Source organism: Hibiscus syriacus, unplaced genomic scaffold, assembly GCF_006381635.1.
Source record: "Hibiscus syriacus cultivar Baekdansim isolate YM2019G1 unplaced genomic scaffold, ASM638163v2 tig00110054_pilon, whole genome shotgun sequence".
Taxonomy (NCBI): Eukaryota; Viridiplantae; Streptophyta; class Magnoliopsida; order Malvales; family Malvaceae; genus Hibiscus; species Hibiscus syriacus.
In genome coordinates, this window is record NW_024062578.1 from 331,942 (window position 1) to 349,594 (window position 17,653).

Consider the following 17,653-nt stretch of genomic DNA (forward strand, 5'->3'; position numbering starts at 1 on the left):
GACAGCAGAAAGAGGTGTGGAGGAAAGAAACTCCATTATAAAAGTACAAACGGCTGTTCCTATAATATTTGACACTGACAGGAATAACATGAAGTTGCTCCTCTAAGAGTAGTTTTCTTAAGAGGTGAACTTGAGTTATTATTTATTATTATTGGTGATGCATCATTGCCATTAAGATTATTATTTTTGTTGGATCGTTGAAAAACTGATGTTGAACATGCTGATAGCTTCATGCACATAATAGTTTCATGGACTTGCAGAAAATAATCCTGAAATTTTGGGAAATCATCTTATGATTTGATTGAAACAATGTGATTTTTACAACAGATCAAAAAAGAAAATTTCACATTCAGGAAAAAATTCATTCATTGTATATGCATGTAGTAGCATTAATTGTTATAGCTTCCTGTTTGATTATTACAATGACCTGACATAGTGTGAGATCAAAAAGAGAAAAAAAGGCAAAAGCCAAAAGAAAAGCAATAGGGTACTACTACTACTTACAGGAAGAAACATAATTTCATCTCATTCATCAGGGCCATTGTTGACCTTTATCTCCAAAAGCCTTTCAACTGGTTGCCTACATATCGGACAGCGATTGCTTTGGCATCTCAAAACCTTTGCACAAGAGCTGCACATGCACTGCGTAACCAACAAAAAAGAAAAAAATTAAAAATATGAAAAACATAAAAGATCAAAGAAAAGAATAAATGAAGCGGATGATTCGAGTTTTACCATGTGCCTGCAGGGAAGAACGGTTGTGTCCCGGGGCTCCGAAAGGCAAATGGCACATTCTTTTCCGGGACCATTTGCATCAACACCGTCATCAACTGAATTTCCAATCCCATATATTTCTTGCAGTTCATATCTTACCCCACTCACCCACAGTATCTGTTTCACTACTCTAGTGTGGTATTCACCCTTCTCCTTCTCAAACACGGCCTGAGTTATCTGAGAATTCATGGTTCCCGACACTTGGTTTCTGTCTGACCCATCCTGGTTGACAGGCAATGCCTCTGCTTTCACTGCCAGATAATAGATATCTGTGTCTACTTTCAGTAACTCGGACTCCTCAAACATAGAGAAATCAATCCCTGTTCCAGAGGGCTGTGTGAACTTCTGTCCAAGACCTTGTTCGAAAGGCACGGTAACTGGTGGTAGAATACTGTCCTTCATTGGTGTTAGATCACAGTTTTCACCTTCTTTTGCAAAGAAAATAACAATCATCCTGTTTGCCGAGCAAAGCAAAAACTACATCTTGTTAAGATCAATATCAGAACACAAGATCCAAATAATGGCAACCCTTCAACGAAGATGCAACATTGATCAGATATGATGCTGCATATGAAATAACCTAAATGCATAAAAATAGCTAGTAAGAAAAAAAGGAAAAAGCTTGTCGGAAAGGCTACATGAATCCACTCCATTAAATAAGTACAGCTTTTCTCAAGATGAATAAGAAACAGAATTACCATAAAAGACATTTTTAGAAAAAACCAAGTGTGATTCTACCCATACTATGATAAGAATGAAAACTCAAACCAAAAGAGAAGGATCATAAGAAGTGTTTTACAAGAAATTCTGCCAGATCAACGCTCGCCATGTAAGTTGTGTTGATCAACAAACCATTCATGATTATTTTCTGTTATCCATTGCAACATTTCATTCAAGCAAAAGCATAGAGCTCATCTTTCCATCATTTTACTCTAGTTGAGAAGTTTCTATAACCGATTACTAGGACACACAATATCACCATCATTTTAGTTTTCATTACATTAAAGCTATTGACACTTTCTCTCAAGTCAAACAAGAAAATCAAAGAGCCTGAACTTTGACAAACGGAAGCGGGGAAGATCTCAAAACACCTTAACCATTGTGAAATACCATTTTTGGACGTTTTCTTCCTTTTTCCAGACAATTGGATTCTTTGATCACTGTCAGACCCCATATAAACAAGGAAGCCTTAAGACCTCGAAATATAACTGACAAACAACAAAATCAACACTTAAAGTTAACAAAAGGTGTCCAATCTTTCATTGTTCTATATTTTAAAAGTCGTCTGGCAAACCTTAATCACATCAATTATATCCATGGCGTTAAATTCCAATGAAAAGGAGCTCATATTCATTGCTGCAACCAGTGATTCTCATTGACAAAAAAAAAAGTAAATAAAAATTCATCTGAGAAGGTTGAATTTTATACCTTCCAGCATGAGTAGCAGCAAAAGTGAAAAAAAAACCCCAAAAACTAGCTGGGATTCTCCTCATCAGATAACAATTTCAAGAAAAACAAAATCTATAATTTAAAAATGGCTTAAGGGTTACCTTTGCCCCGGTAGTAGACCAATTTATCAGTTTTGGCCCTATCGTGGTTTCGCATCAAGTTAGCTCTCAAAGTTGCTCAATTGCGTCAGTCTATATATTCTATCCCTAAATTATAAACCCTAAGTTATAATTTATGGTTTAGAGAATATAAGGTTATGATTTAGGGTTTTAAGTTATAGTAGGTATAGAATGATGCAGTTGAGCACCTTCAAGGGCTAAATTGATAAATTGAGTCTACTATAGGAGCAAAAGTTACCCTTTTGCCTTTAAAAATCCTTTCATAACCTAGGAACCGGGAGGGCTAACCAAAAAAAATCCATTCGCAAACCTTAAACCCTCTAATAGTTCCTCTATCAAAAGGCAATGCACTTATCGTTCTAATATGACATAGTATAAATCTCAAGCACTAAAATTGAAGATAGTTTTAACAAAATAATCACATCAATTCTATAAACAGATTATCAAAAGCAACCCATATTCATAGCTGCAACCAGTCATTCTCATTGACAACAAAAATTGAAACTTAAATTTTTATACCTTCCAGCAAGAGTAGCATCAAAAGCGAAAGAAACCAAAAACTTCCCAGGATTCTCCTCGTCAGGTACCAATTTCAAACTTTCCTTCTTCAAATTAACGTCATTCCTTATAGTAACCGCCTTCTGATGCTCAATATACGGCACCGGTGGTGGAGGCGGCATCATCGGTCCATAACCATACCTACTCCAACTGGCGGATTCCATGTGAGGACCGCCTCGATGGTGATGATCGTAAGGCGCCGGAAGAGGCAAGGGAACCGGCGGCTGAGGCGGATAGTAGCCTGGATACTGATAGTATTGGGGTGTGTTCGTGTTGGGATACTGGGGCGGGTAAGGCGTGGCAGCAGCGAAGACGTAGCGATTGGCAGCGATTTCGGGTTGAGGTTGTACTGGAGTAGGCGACGGTGGAGGAGGAGGGTGGTTTCGCCGAGTGCCGTTCCGCCGCCAGCCATTTGCGCTACTTCCGATGTTTCCCATGAATACCTTTTTTGCGGCAGAAGAAGATACGAAGGGAAACAAAGTGGAAGTTGTTATAAATATCTATCTATAAAGAGAAGATTTTTATGAAGAAGTGAGATCCAAATTCAAGTGAACAGATTTGGGTTTTCCCCAAAAACAGAAGGAAACTTGGGATAGGAAGGAAAGGAGAACAGTTTGTTATTTGTTTGGTATTTCGTCAGTAGAAGCGAAGGTCAAGAGAGAAAAGAGAATATTTGGATGGCTGTAATGGTTTGTGTAGTGTTCCACTCAATTCACCATTAATGGCTTATTGTGGCACGTGTCATAACAAGAATGAAAGGTTTTTTTAATTTAATTATTTTATTTTCCACTTAATCATATAATGACACGTCTGGGGGATTCAAACCTGGGCAAGGTTGGATGAAAAAGCAACATACGAGACAGATTTCGAGTTACTCAAATAGATTTTATTTTTTTAAAATAAATTATTAATAATATTAATATTTATGTATTGATGTTTTAAAAAATACAGTAAATTTATGTATTTAAAGTTCATGTCGAGTTTGAGTTTGAGGTTTCAATCGAGTTAAGTTTAAGATTTTTTTTTTCATTTTGAGTCTTTTCGAGCTGCTCACGAGCTTCAGTTCACGATTTCGAGTTCGAGTTGAGCTTGAAAATTTGAAGCTCGCGAGTTTTCGAGTCGAGACGAGCTTTATTTCAGAGTTTTTAAGTCGATTCGAGCTCAGCAATACTCGAACTCGGCTCGGCTCGTTTACACCCTTAACCCAAACCCAAACCACCAAGGTAAGAGCATTGTTTGGATTAAAATGAACATATAAGGTATAAGATACTGTAGTGAATGAGAGAAAAAAGTTAAAAACAAGATATTCAATTTTTTTTAATAAATATATAAATTATTTGATAAAATTAACAACAATATATATAGGGGGAGTAGAGTGGGAATCGGCGGGAAAAGGTGGTAGGAAAGATCAGCGGGAAAGGGTGGCGGGACTGGAGGGAAGACGCGCGCCAATAGATGCGCCTTCCAAAAACCCTAACTCGACATAAACGCTTCTCATCAAACGTGCCTTAGTGCCTTTTAATCTTAAAATTTATTTATTTATAAAATTCAAAATAATTAATCAAATTGAATTATCATCTTAAAAATTTGAACCAAACGTTCTGAAATTATTTCAATCATTAAAAATATAATTTTTTTATTAAAATTTAACACTTTTTAGAAAACTGGAAATTAAATAAGACTCATTTATTATTATACTTACAGTAAAAGAAGAAATTTGAAAACTTTTATTGGAGAAACTATAGATATAAATGGAATCTTATCCCATGCCTCAACAAGCAACCAAGCAAAGTTAAACCCTACAAATGAGCACTGGAACGTTTCACCAAACGTGTCTTATCTTCTCTCTCTTTTTAAGACGCGTTTGATGAAACGCGCCTATTCTCTTTCCTCCAAACAAGTGTTAGATCAATAAATGTTTGAGAAAAGATGTCAGATTAATTATATTTGATTTTTAGAGTGAATTTTGGGTCAAATTGCCTGAAAAGTGACCTAGGGTAAAGTTGAGTGAAGTACCGATAAGATTGTTTCACCATTGGAATTTTAATAAAAAAAGAAATTATTATTAATACTATCATATTATAATAAACTGATAACTTATTATTAACAATCATTATCTTAATAATAAAAAATTGATATAGTATGTTAAACTAACTTACTTGACCAAAACTCTATCTCTATCCCACTCAATTAGTTGATGTAACATATTTTATTTTTCTTCGACTCTCTTGATCCCGCTCTTTCAAAACTTCCTATCTTCTTTTCTCACACATTTAATTCACAGTATCAATTCTAAAAATTTATAAATAAATAAAAAAACATAAATAGCAGTCGTAAAAACAGTTTAACTGCATTCTTTTAAGACGAAGTCTTATGTGACAAGTATAAAAAAGACAGCTCGAGATGTCATTGACGTTATTCGAACCAGCTTTATAACCAACTTCAATTTGTAGCCAAGATGCTCGTTGACTTTTGTAAATCACAGGATGTTACTGGTGACACCACTAAACCGTCGTCACTAGTGCCCTCAAATAATACTATTGTTTTTTATCAATCATATCTATCTTACTATTATGCCTGATTTTCTCTACAAGGCTTCAATTAAAGTCGTCGATGTCATCTGACGTAACGGTTCTTACGTTTTTATTAGCGGGGAGCGATTTAATTTAATTTAAAAGAATAAGTTTGGAAAAATAAATAAATTTTGAGTCATCATCGACCTTTGAGTTAGGTAAATCGAAAATTAAAATTCATTTTAAGGGTTTGAGAGTCGATTGAGCATGAGGAAGGATGCACATCACACAACGCCCAAAATTTGTACCTAAGAAATATTGTTTTAAATTATGACGCATTTTAGAAAAATTTAAAATATATTTTCTACGAACAATCATTGAAAACTCACTTCTTGTTAGTCAAGACGTGTTTCCATATATTTCCTTACAAAAGATCATTGCCTTAATTTTTAGAAATATATATATATATATATATTATATATCACTCGAATATAAAAAGGATAATATTTTGTATGAACAATCCTCGAAAACACACTCTTATCAGTCAACACCTATTTTTATAGATTCCTCTCACAAAATATTGTTGTCTTGTATTTTAATTATATATATATAGAACTCATCAAATATAAAAAAAAATACTATTTTGTATGAACAATCATCAGAAACACACTCATTGTCATTCAAGACGCGTTTTCATAAACTTTCCTCACAAATTAATAGTTTAAAAATATTTACAATCAAATCCAATAAAATATATTTAATTCCATATATATATAAATATTATAGACAAAAACTTAATATATATATATATACACTAACTCAAACCCCCAAAATGTTATATACATATAATACATAATATGAAAAGAAAAAAATGGCGTGCGTACATATATAAGTACATGCTTAATTAAAAAATATACATAACACAAGCAAAATTTAATATCTACATGATAATTGATAACAATATGTAAACTATAATAATCTAATTAAAGTTGTGATATGTAAATAATCGCAACACATTACATACATATGACATAGGTGCATGACACGAATATTAATGTATAATATATGCACGTGATGGGCCAAAATGCATGTTATAGTAACCAAGTGAGCATAAACACAAACATAGCAAAGAAAAGGGATTAAATGTAAATAGCGTAAACTGATATAAATGAACAAAAGGATTGAAATGAAACGTGGGTAAAATAAAGAACAAAAAAGGAAAGTAGAAAAGCCTCTAAATGAGGACTATTTTGCATTTCCTACAAAATTGGATGGAGCCCTCACCAAATACACCTAAAACCCAACAAACAGAAACCTTGGCCCTTAATACAAAATGATGTCGTTCAATTGTTTAGATTAAATCTTAGTTAGTCTAATCTAACTCATTTTGGGGTGTTTGGTTAAAGAATGGGATTCCCATGGGAATGAAATCCACATTTCATGTTTGGTTGGCTGGGAATCTCATTCCCGGTAAGTTTTATTACTAATAATAGATTTTTTTGGGTATATTATCGGGAATGTCATTACCTCCCTTTCTTAAGTATTGTTGGATTACCGGTGCTTTGGACTAAAATGCCCTTAAATTTTTTTCTCAAAAATATCTTCTTCTGTCATTGAATAATAAAAATTCTACAAAGGTTAAATTACAAATTTATCCTTAAACTATTTTAAATTTACAAAAAAATCTATAATTAAAATTTTACACTTTCATTAAACTTTTTTATATTTTCAATTTTGTAAAAAATATATAAATTTTATGAATTTAAATTTTTTAAATAAAATATATAAATATTTTCCAACTTGTTAAAAAATAAATATATAATAAAGATAATTTGGTCAAATATACATTCTAATAATCTTTTATTCGTTTAACTAAACACGGTAATCTTACATTTCTGCTAAACCAACTAAACACAAAATACAATATTCTATAATCTATTATCAGGAAATATTACATTCCACAGTAATCTTACATTCCGCGAACCAAACGTACCCTATATGTTTTGCATCTTCTACCCCTCCACTTATCTCACTAGCTTAAGGAGGATTCTCCCTTCTCTTTTCCGTTTTAGAGAGGAGACCACAAGTCCTCCGACCACCGTAAATTTGACGGTGACAAGGGATAAAACACTACCCAACGACTCTCTCCTCTACCTTTGAACCCAAAACAAGACCTTTCAAAGCTCTCAAAACCCCGCCACAACTCTTCTCAAACTCCGAAAAAGGTTATAACTTAGCCTAGCTTTAAAGGTAATTAGGTTACATGCAGATACAGTTTCTTCGATGAGCGACAATAGTGAACGAGGTAAGCTCTTTTTAGGGTTTTTTCTCTCTTTTCCTTTTTTCTCTCTGGGTATTTCTTCGATGATCAAAGGACTCCCCCTTTTTGTTTCTCTTTCGAGTTGTATAACCCTCTTTGATCATAAAAAGTTCCCCGTTGATTTTTACTACGTGGATGAATCTAAGGGCTCCAAAATGCCCATTCTTTCTTTTAGAGTCTCGTGATACAAATCCCCCACCATTTGCTTGTCATGGCAGAGAGAGGGGTACAACAGCTCACACGAACGGGGAGGGGGGACCATCTATGGTGCGTATTGAAGCTTAGTGCACGTCCATGGGGTGTGTTAGTATCTCGAACACTAACTGGTGCATCACATGTGCGGCCAGATCAACGATCAATTATGATGGGAGCGTCTAGATCGTTGGATAGATGACATGATCCAGCGGTCGCGTTTTCGGTCGCGGTGCGTTTATCGCTGTTGTTAATATAACGGATGTCATCGCGCTGCAGGTGTCGTGATGGTGATTTTTTTTTTAAATTAGCACAACTTATCCTAAAATATAATTATTATAGTTATAATTTTAAAGATTATCAGCATAGAAAAAACTCTAAAAAAATTAAAATGGATAAAATAAATTACCATTATGATTCACTTACGAAAATCAACATATTATAACTTACTAAAATAAATATGTGTAAAATAAAAGATCCAAATCAAAAGATCAACAAGTTTCAAAAAAATTACTAAATTACAACACGCATAAAAATTGGAGACCAAATTAAAATATATAAAAGTCTCAATCAGGGGACTAAACTGAAATTGAAACAAAATTATAAGCTTGAACTGAAAAGATAAAATTTTTATTTGATGACAAAGGAAAATTTACAATTGAAAAGGACCTCACCGAGGGATTTAACCATGCATCAAATTCATGAAACCACACCCACATTTTATTTCTTCATTTTGCTCAAAGCAAAGGAAAATTCACATGCTCTAAAAGAGCCCCTCGATTGTGTAGTTCATTAATCATGGACACCGATGACGACTGACCACAGTGGTCGAGGATGGTCCAAGAGTCTTAGAAGACTCGTCTTGTTCTCCCAACTTAAATTAAAACCCCTTTTTCCTAAAACCAAATAGCAAACCCTAGATTTAAAAAATTACATTTAAGTAAATTGGATTCAGGTGACCCTCAAGTTTCCCGGCTACCTACGATAAAGGTGAGTTCTCTATCTTTCTTTTTCGTTTTTTTTGTTTCAAATCACCCCGTTTTTTGTTGTATTCGACTGATTTGGTGTAACGGAAAATAACGGGAATAGCGGGTTGTTATCGTCGCGATCTGCCGTTACCGTTAAGTTACGACCGCTATCGGCTGTTATTGGTGTGATTCCGTATTCACACCGCTATTTCAGACAATATCGGTTTCGAACGGCGGTGCTACCACGAAATAACGGTGTATAGCATTTTGTTCCGCTATTTGAAACCTGGTTGTAGTTGTTATGGACTTGGTCTTCGTTTGTTGACATGGGATTGAATTGGAAATGCAAAATAGGAAAAGAGACAGAGATAGTTGATGAGGTTGGTTACAAATGACGATGAAGCAACAAGGGTGTCGCCATTTTTTCTCCTCTGTTTTGTTTGTATTTCATTTTTAGTGAAGTTTCCATTTTTTCATGTTACTTAAAACTCCAGTTTCACCCGCCAACAGGTGTAACCATGAAATCAACTTCTCATCAAATCACTATCTCAAGTAATTTCCATTGTTTATTCAAACAGATTTTGGTTTCCTCAATTAGACAGCTTCATATGCGTGGAACTTCAACTGTCCATGTTAAGTCTAAGGTGGTGTTTGTTTTTGCAGAGGTAAAAGGTTTGCAGTCTGCGGACCACATCCGCCGACATCTGTAGCAGAAGAGGTGGACTAAATGTTTGCAGTCTGTAAGAAGAAGATTGTTTGTTTTTTAAAGTCTACAGACTGCTAAAATAAACTGAAATATAAATAAACTGATTTTTTAAACTATACTCAAATAACCATTTTTGCTATTAATTTTTTAAAAATTATAAAAATGTTATTAAATTTAATGAATTATTACAAAATAGTCACTATAATGTTGTAATAAATTATAAATGTTCGATAATATAATAATTATTTTTATAGTATTTAGATAAATTTATTAATAATTTTATAATCTTTTAATAAATTTAATAAGTATTTTATAATTTTTTAAACTTTATTGAGGAAAATGATCATTTGTATATAACTCAACGATATCTAATATACTTTATTTGAAAAAATATATTAAATAAATATTATACGAATTTTATTATTATAAATTATTACATCTACGAACTATTAGATTTTGGTTTTAATATTATATATCATTTTAAAAATTATTATTAAATCAATCGATAATGAAATCAATTTGATTTTAATTCAATTTGTTTGTTTCGGTTTAAGTAATTGTTAAAAAAATTATATTTTAATTCTCAATTATTATCGATTCACAAATATATCAATACTCGATTTTATAATATCATTTAAATCATCTTAATTTATTCGAGTGGTACAATCCGATTCTAGTAACATCAAAATATATATATAATATATACTCCATATAATATACATCAATTAGTATTTTTCTATTTAGAAAAAATATATTATTTGTTATTTATTTATTTATTTATTTTGTATAAAGGGACTTTCGTACTTTATCATAATTAAATGATAAGAATCAGATTTTTCAATAGTGTGAATATTTTTTTATTAAAATATTTATTTTATCTTTTAATGCTAATAATTGTATGTCTCCGTAATTTTCTAAGTTTTTATATAAAAAAAGTTTACTAAGTTTAATTGTATAATATTTTTTACTAAGTTTAATATATTTTTTCAAATAAAGTATATTAGATATCGTTGAATTATATACAAATGATCATTTTCGTCAATAAAGTTTAAAAATTATAAAATACTTATTAAATTTATTAAAAGATTGTAAAATTATTAATAAATTTATCTAAATACTATAAAATAATTATTATATTATCGAACTTTTATAATTTATTACAACATTATAGTGATTATTTTGTAATAATACATTAAATTTAATGGCATTTTATAAATTTTAAAAAATTAATAGAAAAAAATGATTCTTTGAAGAGGTTAGAAGAGCTTTGAAGACATAAGTCCACGTCTACGCCATTAATAGAAAAATGGTTCTTTGAAGAGGTTAGAAAGCTTTGAAGAGCTTTAAACAGTAAAAACAAACACCACCTAAAACACGACAGGAACAGAGTAATCTGACAGCAAAGTTATGCTAAGAATTGAATGCAGCGTCAAGTTGATTGCAGAGTGATGGAGGGGAATGTTTCAGATTCTCAAAAGAAGGAATAAAAAAACAATATTTCAGTGTCGATACGTGAAGTAGCTGACAAAAACCCTTTATCCTAGAGATTATGAACACCCTGCTCTTATCACCAGTGTTTTGAAAATCGGACCGGTCAGTTCAATCGATTTAATCGGGAATCGTTGTTTAGTTCAGTTCAATTTACATCGGTTGAATCGTTACTAGTGAACCGGCCGGAACCACTGAACCGTTCGAATCAGACCGGCTAAAAACCAGAAAAAACTGTCAATTTTGTTTTTTTTTTAAAAAAAATTAAACCAAACGACGTCGTTTGTTAAACGAGCCAAGACGAACTCGAGTATTGCTGAGCTCGACTCGAATTTGAAAACTTTAAAAGTAAGCTCAACTCGACTCAAACTCACGAGCTAAAAATTATCAAGTTCAACTCGAACTCGAAATATAATATTGAAACTTGAACTCGAAAAGGCTTGAACTCGAAAAAAATTTAGAAGCTCGATTGAAGCCTAAAATTCAAGCTTGCTTGAAGTGAAAGAATAGTTCACTCAATGCTCATCAAAAGGCTTCATGGTTTTGAATGCCAAATTACCTCTATTATTTATAAAAGTTAGTTGGGATGCTCTTCTATGTTTCTTAGCCATGTGGGATTGTTTTGTTCTCATATTTTTACTCTTTAGACTTTTGTGATGCTCTTTTATGTTTCTTAGCCATGTGGAATTGTTTTTAAAAAAATTAAACCAAACAATATCATTTTGTTATGATGTTTTTAGCCCCAAAGTTATTTTTTAATTATAGTTATATAATTATATTTATTATTTAATATGTTTTACCTTAAATATTATGTTGTAGTTAATTTGAATCATTTTGTTTTACTTGATTTTATGGTTTTTAACTTATATATGTTATGACTTGCTTTGAATATGATTTGTGATATAAAAAATTATTTTTTATTTAATTTTTAAATAATTATGACGTCGTCCGATTCTTCTGACCGATCAAACCAATTCAATCAGTTGAACCATGAACTGATAATATAACAGGTTCGCTAACCGATACAGTTCTGAAAACCAATGATGCTTCTTCTGTCAGCTTGTCCGGCTCTTTTCGTTTGCAACTAAACCCCTCCGGGATTGTCTCAGGAAAGGCGGGTTAATATACGGCTAATATACGGCAGTACCGGATACATTAAAATGTATTTAATAAATTCGGTTTAGCGGTACCTATTATGTTGACAACTAATAATGTTTTAGTAGAAAATATGAAAAACTATTAAAAAATTTGGTAACCGGTAAACTTTGGTTATCGGTAAGTATCTATCCTTTTTATAAAAGTGTCCATACTTTTAACATATCAAGTAAATTTTACCGGTTTTGTCATAATGAATCTGGTTTTGTCATATTTTTACCTGTTATATTGCAAAGTATTTATCCTTTTTATAAAAGTGTCCATACTTATTTCACTGTGAAAATATATTTATTATTATCTTTGGTTAATATTGTTAAATTTAAATTCTAAATAATATTTTATAAAATATCAAAACAATCAAATAATTTTGTGTGTAAATGAAATTATTAAATTAATATTTGTAGGTGGAAAACATGAAACACTATTAAAAAAATTGAAACATAAATTACATAACTTTAAAAAAAGTATATATCATTTTTATAAAAGTGTCCATACTTATTTCACTGTGGAAAACATATTTATTATTATCTTTGGTTAATATTGTTAAATTTAAATTCTAAATAATATTTTATAAAATATCAAAAATCAAATAATTTTTAGTGTAAATGAAATTATTAAATTAATATTGTAGGTGGAAAACATGAAACACTATTAAAAAAAATTGAAACATAAATTACATAACTTTAAAAAAAGTATATATCATTTTTATAAAAGTGTCCATACTTATTTCACTGAGGAAAGCATATTTATTATTATCTTTGGTTAATATTGTTAAATTTAAATTCTAAATAATATTTTATAAAATATCAAAAAATCAAATAATTTTTTTTGTAAATGAAATTATTAAATTAATATTGTAGGTGGAAAACATGAAACACTATTAAAAAAAATTGAAACATAAATTACATAACTTTAAAAAAAGTATATCATTTTTATAAAAGTGTCCATACTTATTTCACTGTGGAAAACATATTTATTATTATCTTTGGTTAATATTGTTAAATTTAAATTCTAAATAATATTTTATAAAAATATCAAAAATCAAATAATTTTTTTGTGTAAATGAAATTATTAAATTAATATTGTAAGTGGAAAACATGAAACACTATTAAAAAAATTGAAAAATAAATTACATAACTTTAAAAAAAGTATATATCATTTTTATAAAAGTGTCCATACGTATAAAAGTAGGTATAAGTCATGAAGAAATATTAAAACGATATACCAGGTAAAAATATGATAAAACCGGTAACAAAATGATAAAACCGGTAAAACGTTACCGGATATATTGAAAGTGTCGATACTTTATATAAGGATCGACACTTTGTGAATTTAAAAGAGAAGCAGTTTTAGCGCTTATAATGTGTCGATACTTTAAAAAAATATCGATCCACAACGATATAACAGGTAAAAATATGATAAAACAGGTATCAAAATGATAAAACCGGTAAAATGATACCGGATATATTGAAAGTGTCGATACTTTCGTAAGTACGTGTAATAAATTATCGACACTTTCAAAGAAATAGGTAATTATCCTTTCGAAAGTATCGACACCTGACATAAAAGTATCGACACTTTTGTATTTGTATCGATTAAATATAAATAACATATCCGATCAAAATATAAGCTAAATCTCCTCTGAAAATAGATAGAACAGACGAGTTTTTGAAAGCGAAGCATAATTGTTGTTGCATTTCAGAAGGCGTTTCTAAAGCGAAGTTTGTTTGTTTGTTGCTGCAGTCGAATCGAAAAGTATGTTGTCGAAACCCTAATTTTTTATTATTACAATAATCGTGATAGGGTTTTTATGTGTTGTTTGGGGTTTTGTAGTAAAGAAGCATTTGTGAACGATTGCAGGTAGAAAGTGATATTCAATGAAAAATATAAATGTCGATACTTTTATTAAATATTATAGGTAGAAAATGATATTATAGGTTGTATAAAATGTGCCGACACATTTTGGTGTGGCCATTCAAATTCTTTTGAAGAAAACCGTTTTACCACAAGAGTAGTTATCTATATTTGTATATTGAATAAAGTGTATGTAACAAAATAATTTGATTTGCGTAAACTGATATATGAAGGAAAAATGGAGTCAATGGGTTGGAAAATTGTTGGTGGAGCAGATGACTTTGAAATTGAGGCCGAGACTCGAAAGCAACCCAAGGGTGGATATATGTACTTCTAGTAAGTATCAATGTCTTTTTGTTATTATTGTTGAAATGGTAATTGGATTAAAGTATCGATAAACTTTAAATTGATTACAAATTTTAAATGTTGACAGTATGGCCGAATGCAAAAGGATGAAGGAAGATGGCACACAGAGCGGTTCGGTATGTAAAATGAAATTGACATTGACATTGAGTAGTATTTAGTGTTAATGTATTGATTAAGAAACGTTTATGTTTTATATTAGGTGACAAAAGATGTGAGGTCCAAATGGAATTCAATGAGTGATGCTGAAAAGGAACCTTACATCACACAGTCAAGGAATGATAGTAAAGAATACAAAGAACGGAGGAAAGCACATGAAAATAAGGTATTCATTAAACTTGTAAATACGTTGATACAAAATATATAAGAACTATAACATTATATATTGTTAAAAAATGTAGGAAGTGTCGACAAGATGCAGTATTAAAAGGGTGAATTTATTAATTAAACACCTTAAGGAGAAGGGTCAGTTGAATGTGCTGGGAGAAATAGGTTTTGGATCGTTGGTAGGAGTAAGGGATCGACCTATTCGGAGGGCATTGTGTCGATCCTTAATGGCGCAATTTGATGTCAGGCAATGTATTGCTAAATATGGTGATTTTTCATTTCCTCTCGGGATCCCATGTGCTGCAGCCGTATTGGGGGTAGAAAATGAAGGCAAAAGTGTTTTAGAAGTCTGTCAGAGTAAGGACTGGAAAGCACTTTCCTCCAAATATGGTTTGAAGCATAAGGTGACATATGCTGAAATTGAAGAGGAAATAAAAAGTGGATCTTACGTTGGGGATGAGCTGAAGGCCAGAGTTCTATTATACCTTGTCGGTATCTTTCTTTGTCCAACGGGTAATACGTCAACGAACAAAGAACATATGAAGCTCATTTGTGATGAAGGCTTGAAGGGTGAATTCAATTGGGCTGAATATATCCATTCGAGATTGATTGAATCAATAATCACCTTTAAAAAGGGCAGCCAGAGATACCTCAAAGGGTGCATAGCAATCTTAGAGGTAAATGAGTTGAAGAACTTTTTTGTGTTTTTATATAAAAATATAAATTTTATTATAAATGCAAGTTGCACTGTTCGATTTTTGGTCGGGCTGTGAGGCAGTGCCGGCTTATGAAAGAACCGGAGTGGCACGCATCCGTGCATGGGGGGAGGAAGAGGTGGTTAGAGTGATGGTGAAGTTGAAGTTGGATAGAGCGAAGAACCAAGAAAGGGTAATAAATGTAATTAAATAATATTAAGAATATAATCAATGTCTTAATATTGTAATTTAATTTTGAAGGTTATTGGCAAGGATGTAGAGGAGGCAGTGGAGGCAGAGGAGAAGAAATGAGGGATGGTTATATTGGGGGATGACGGTGAGTGGGACGACGGTGAGGGAAAACGTAGTAACTTCGACATTTTGATGTCTGAATTGGCTGATATCAAAAAAATCCAATTTGAAATCATGCAAAGACAATCAAGAGTCGAAGAGAAACTTGAGAGAGTCGAAGATACACTTGAGAGGCATAAGGGGTAGTGGAAGGAAAAATAGATGGAGTGGTGAAAGAAGTAGAGGTGTTGAGAGGTGAAGTGGTGAAAGAAGTTGGGGTGTTAAGGGGTGATATTAAGATGGTGACGGGTGAAAAATTTGAGGGAGTGGTGAAGGAGGTTGTGAAATTGAGGAGTGAACTTACGGGGGTGAAGGGGGTGGTTGATAAATACTTGGATGAAGGAGATCAATTGAAGGGTGAAATAAAAGAGATGAAGAGCTATGTAGAAAAAAATACGATGAATTGAAAAAATATGAAGAAGAAAAGAGGGAGGAGGAAGAAGAAGAGATGGAAGAAGTGAGGAGGAAGGAAGTCAATGTCATTTATACACCGGAGAGTGTTATAGCAGCAGATTTGGATTCGGAATGTCCTGCACCCCAGAAGAAGAAGCAGAAGGTAAGTTGAATAAAAGAAAACTTAATTTGATTTTTATTATGTTGTTGTGACAAAAATTTGTATGCAAAATTGTAGGTTGAAAAAGCGGATATTCCAAGCGGAATTGATGACATCGAAGCTGCAATTTGTGATTATTTATGGAATAGCGAGTTAGAATCGGAGGAAGTGAAATATATTGTTTTGTGAGTGATATTTAAATATTTCACGACAACATATTAATCCTAATGATTCATACAGATATTCTGTAATCTCAATGGGAAATCAATTCGCTACTGTATACGACGTTGCAACGTTGAAGCCTACGGAATGGGTTGGCGGTGTGGTAAGTAGAAAGTAGAAAATGTTAAAACTTATTGAATATGTTCTGATTGTGTAATTAATTTTGTTAGGTTATCGATTTGCTCGCCTGGACAATATGCTACGATTCTCAAAAGTCACTCCGGAGGATTGGCTACCTTCCATACCTCTTAGCGGTGAGTTAAATTAGTAAATGTTGAAAAGTAGTGTTATAGACGGTAAATTAATAATGTTTGTTGCGTAATTACAGCAACAGGCGTTGGATGCCAACAACAAAGAAAGTGTTGAGAGTATTTCTACCTTCTGGGGTCTCATATTGGATAACTATGTGAAATTCACCGACTGTGAGAAGGTAAGACACCATACCAATTACAAATGATGTTTTCGGATATAGAATGTTGAATTTTGTCAAATTGGGTGTGAAATTTGTTGCAGATCATGATCACAATAAACTACCATAATTCACATTGGTATCTGTTGGTGTTGGATATGGTAGATCGTGTTGCAACAATATATGATAGTATGTTTACAACTGAAGCAGCTAAACAGAGAGTGAAGGATGCTAAGAGATTGGTATGTATGTATGTATGTATGAAAGGACATTATGTAAATTATAATGCATAATTTTTTTGGTGCATAACTTCTTCTATTTTAATGCAGATTAAAATATTAGATTCTTATAATAAGAAACGCATTTGGGTTGAATCCTGTGGATCTCTAGGAAAGTATCCCTTGAAAAATTTCAAATTTGTGGAGCATAAGAAGAATAAGCAATTGAATGGGTATGAGATGTTATCACAAATAGAAAGCTTAATTTATGCAGTATTCATCATAATTGACATGTGTGGTTTTCAAATCTTGTAACAGACATGATTGCGGCATGTATGTGATGATGTGGATGGAATCGATCGGTTCTACAGGGGCAACTGGTGATTTTGTAAGTGGATAGAAAAATTCGTTTGTGACAA

General features: G+C 32.0%; 1 protein-coding gene across 1 annotated transcript; it reads right to left on the reverse strand.

Annotated features, from left to right (window-relative positions):
* Positions 1-330: 330 nt before the first annotated feature.
* On the reverse strand, positions 331-3,504 carry LOC120214196 (probable E3 ubiquitin-protein ligase LOG2). Its single transcript, XM_039212151.1, has 3 exons — positions 2,862-3,504; positions 736-1,228; positions 331-642 (listed from the first exon to the last, which is right to left on the reverse strand). The coding sequence occupies exons 1-3, from the start codon at positions 3,335-3,337 to the stop codon at positions 526-528; spliced, it is 1,086 nt and encodes a 361-aa protein (XP_039068082.1). The 5' UTR covers positions 3,338-3,504; the 3' UTR covers positions 331-525.
* Positions 3,505-17,653: the final 14,149 nt, after the last annotated feature.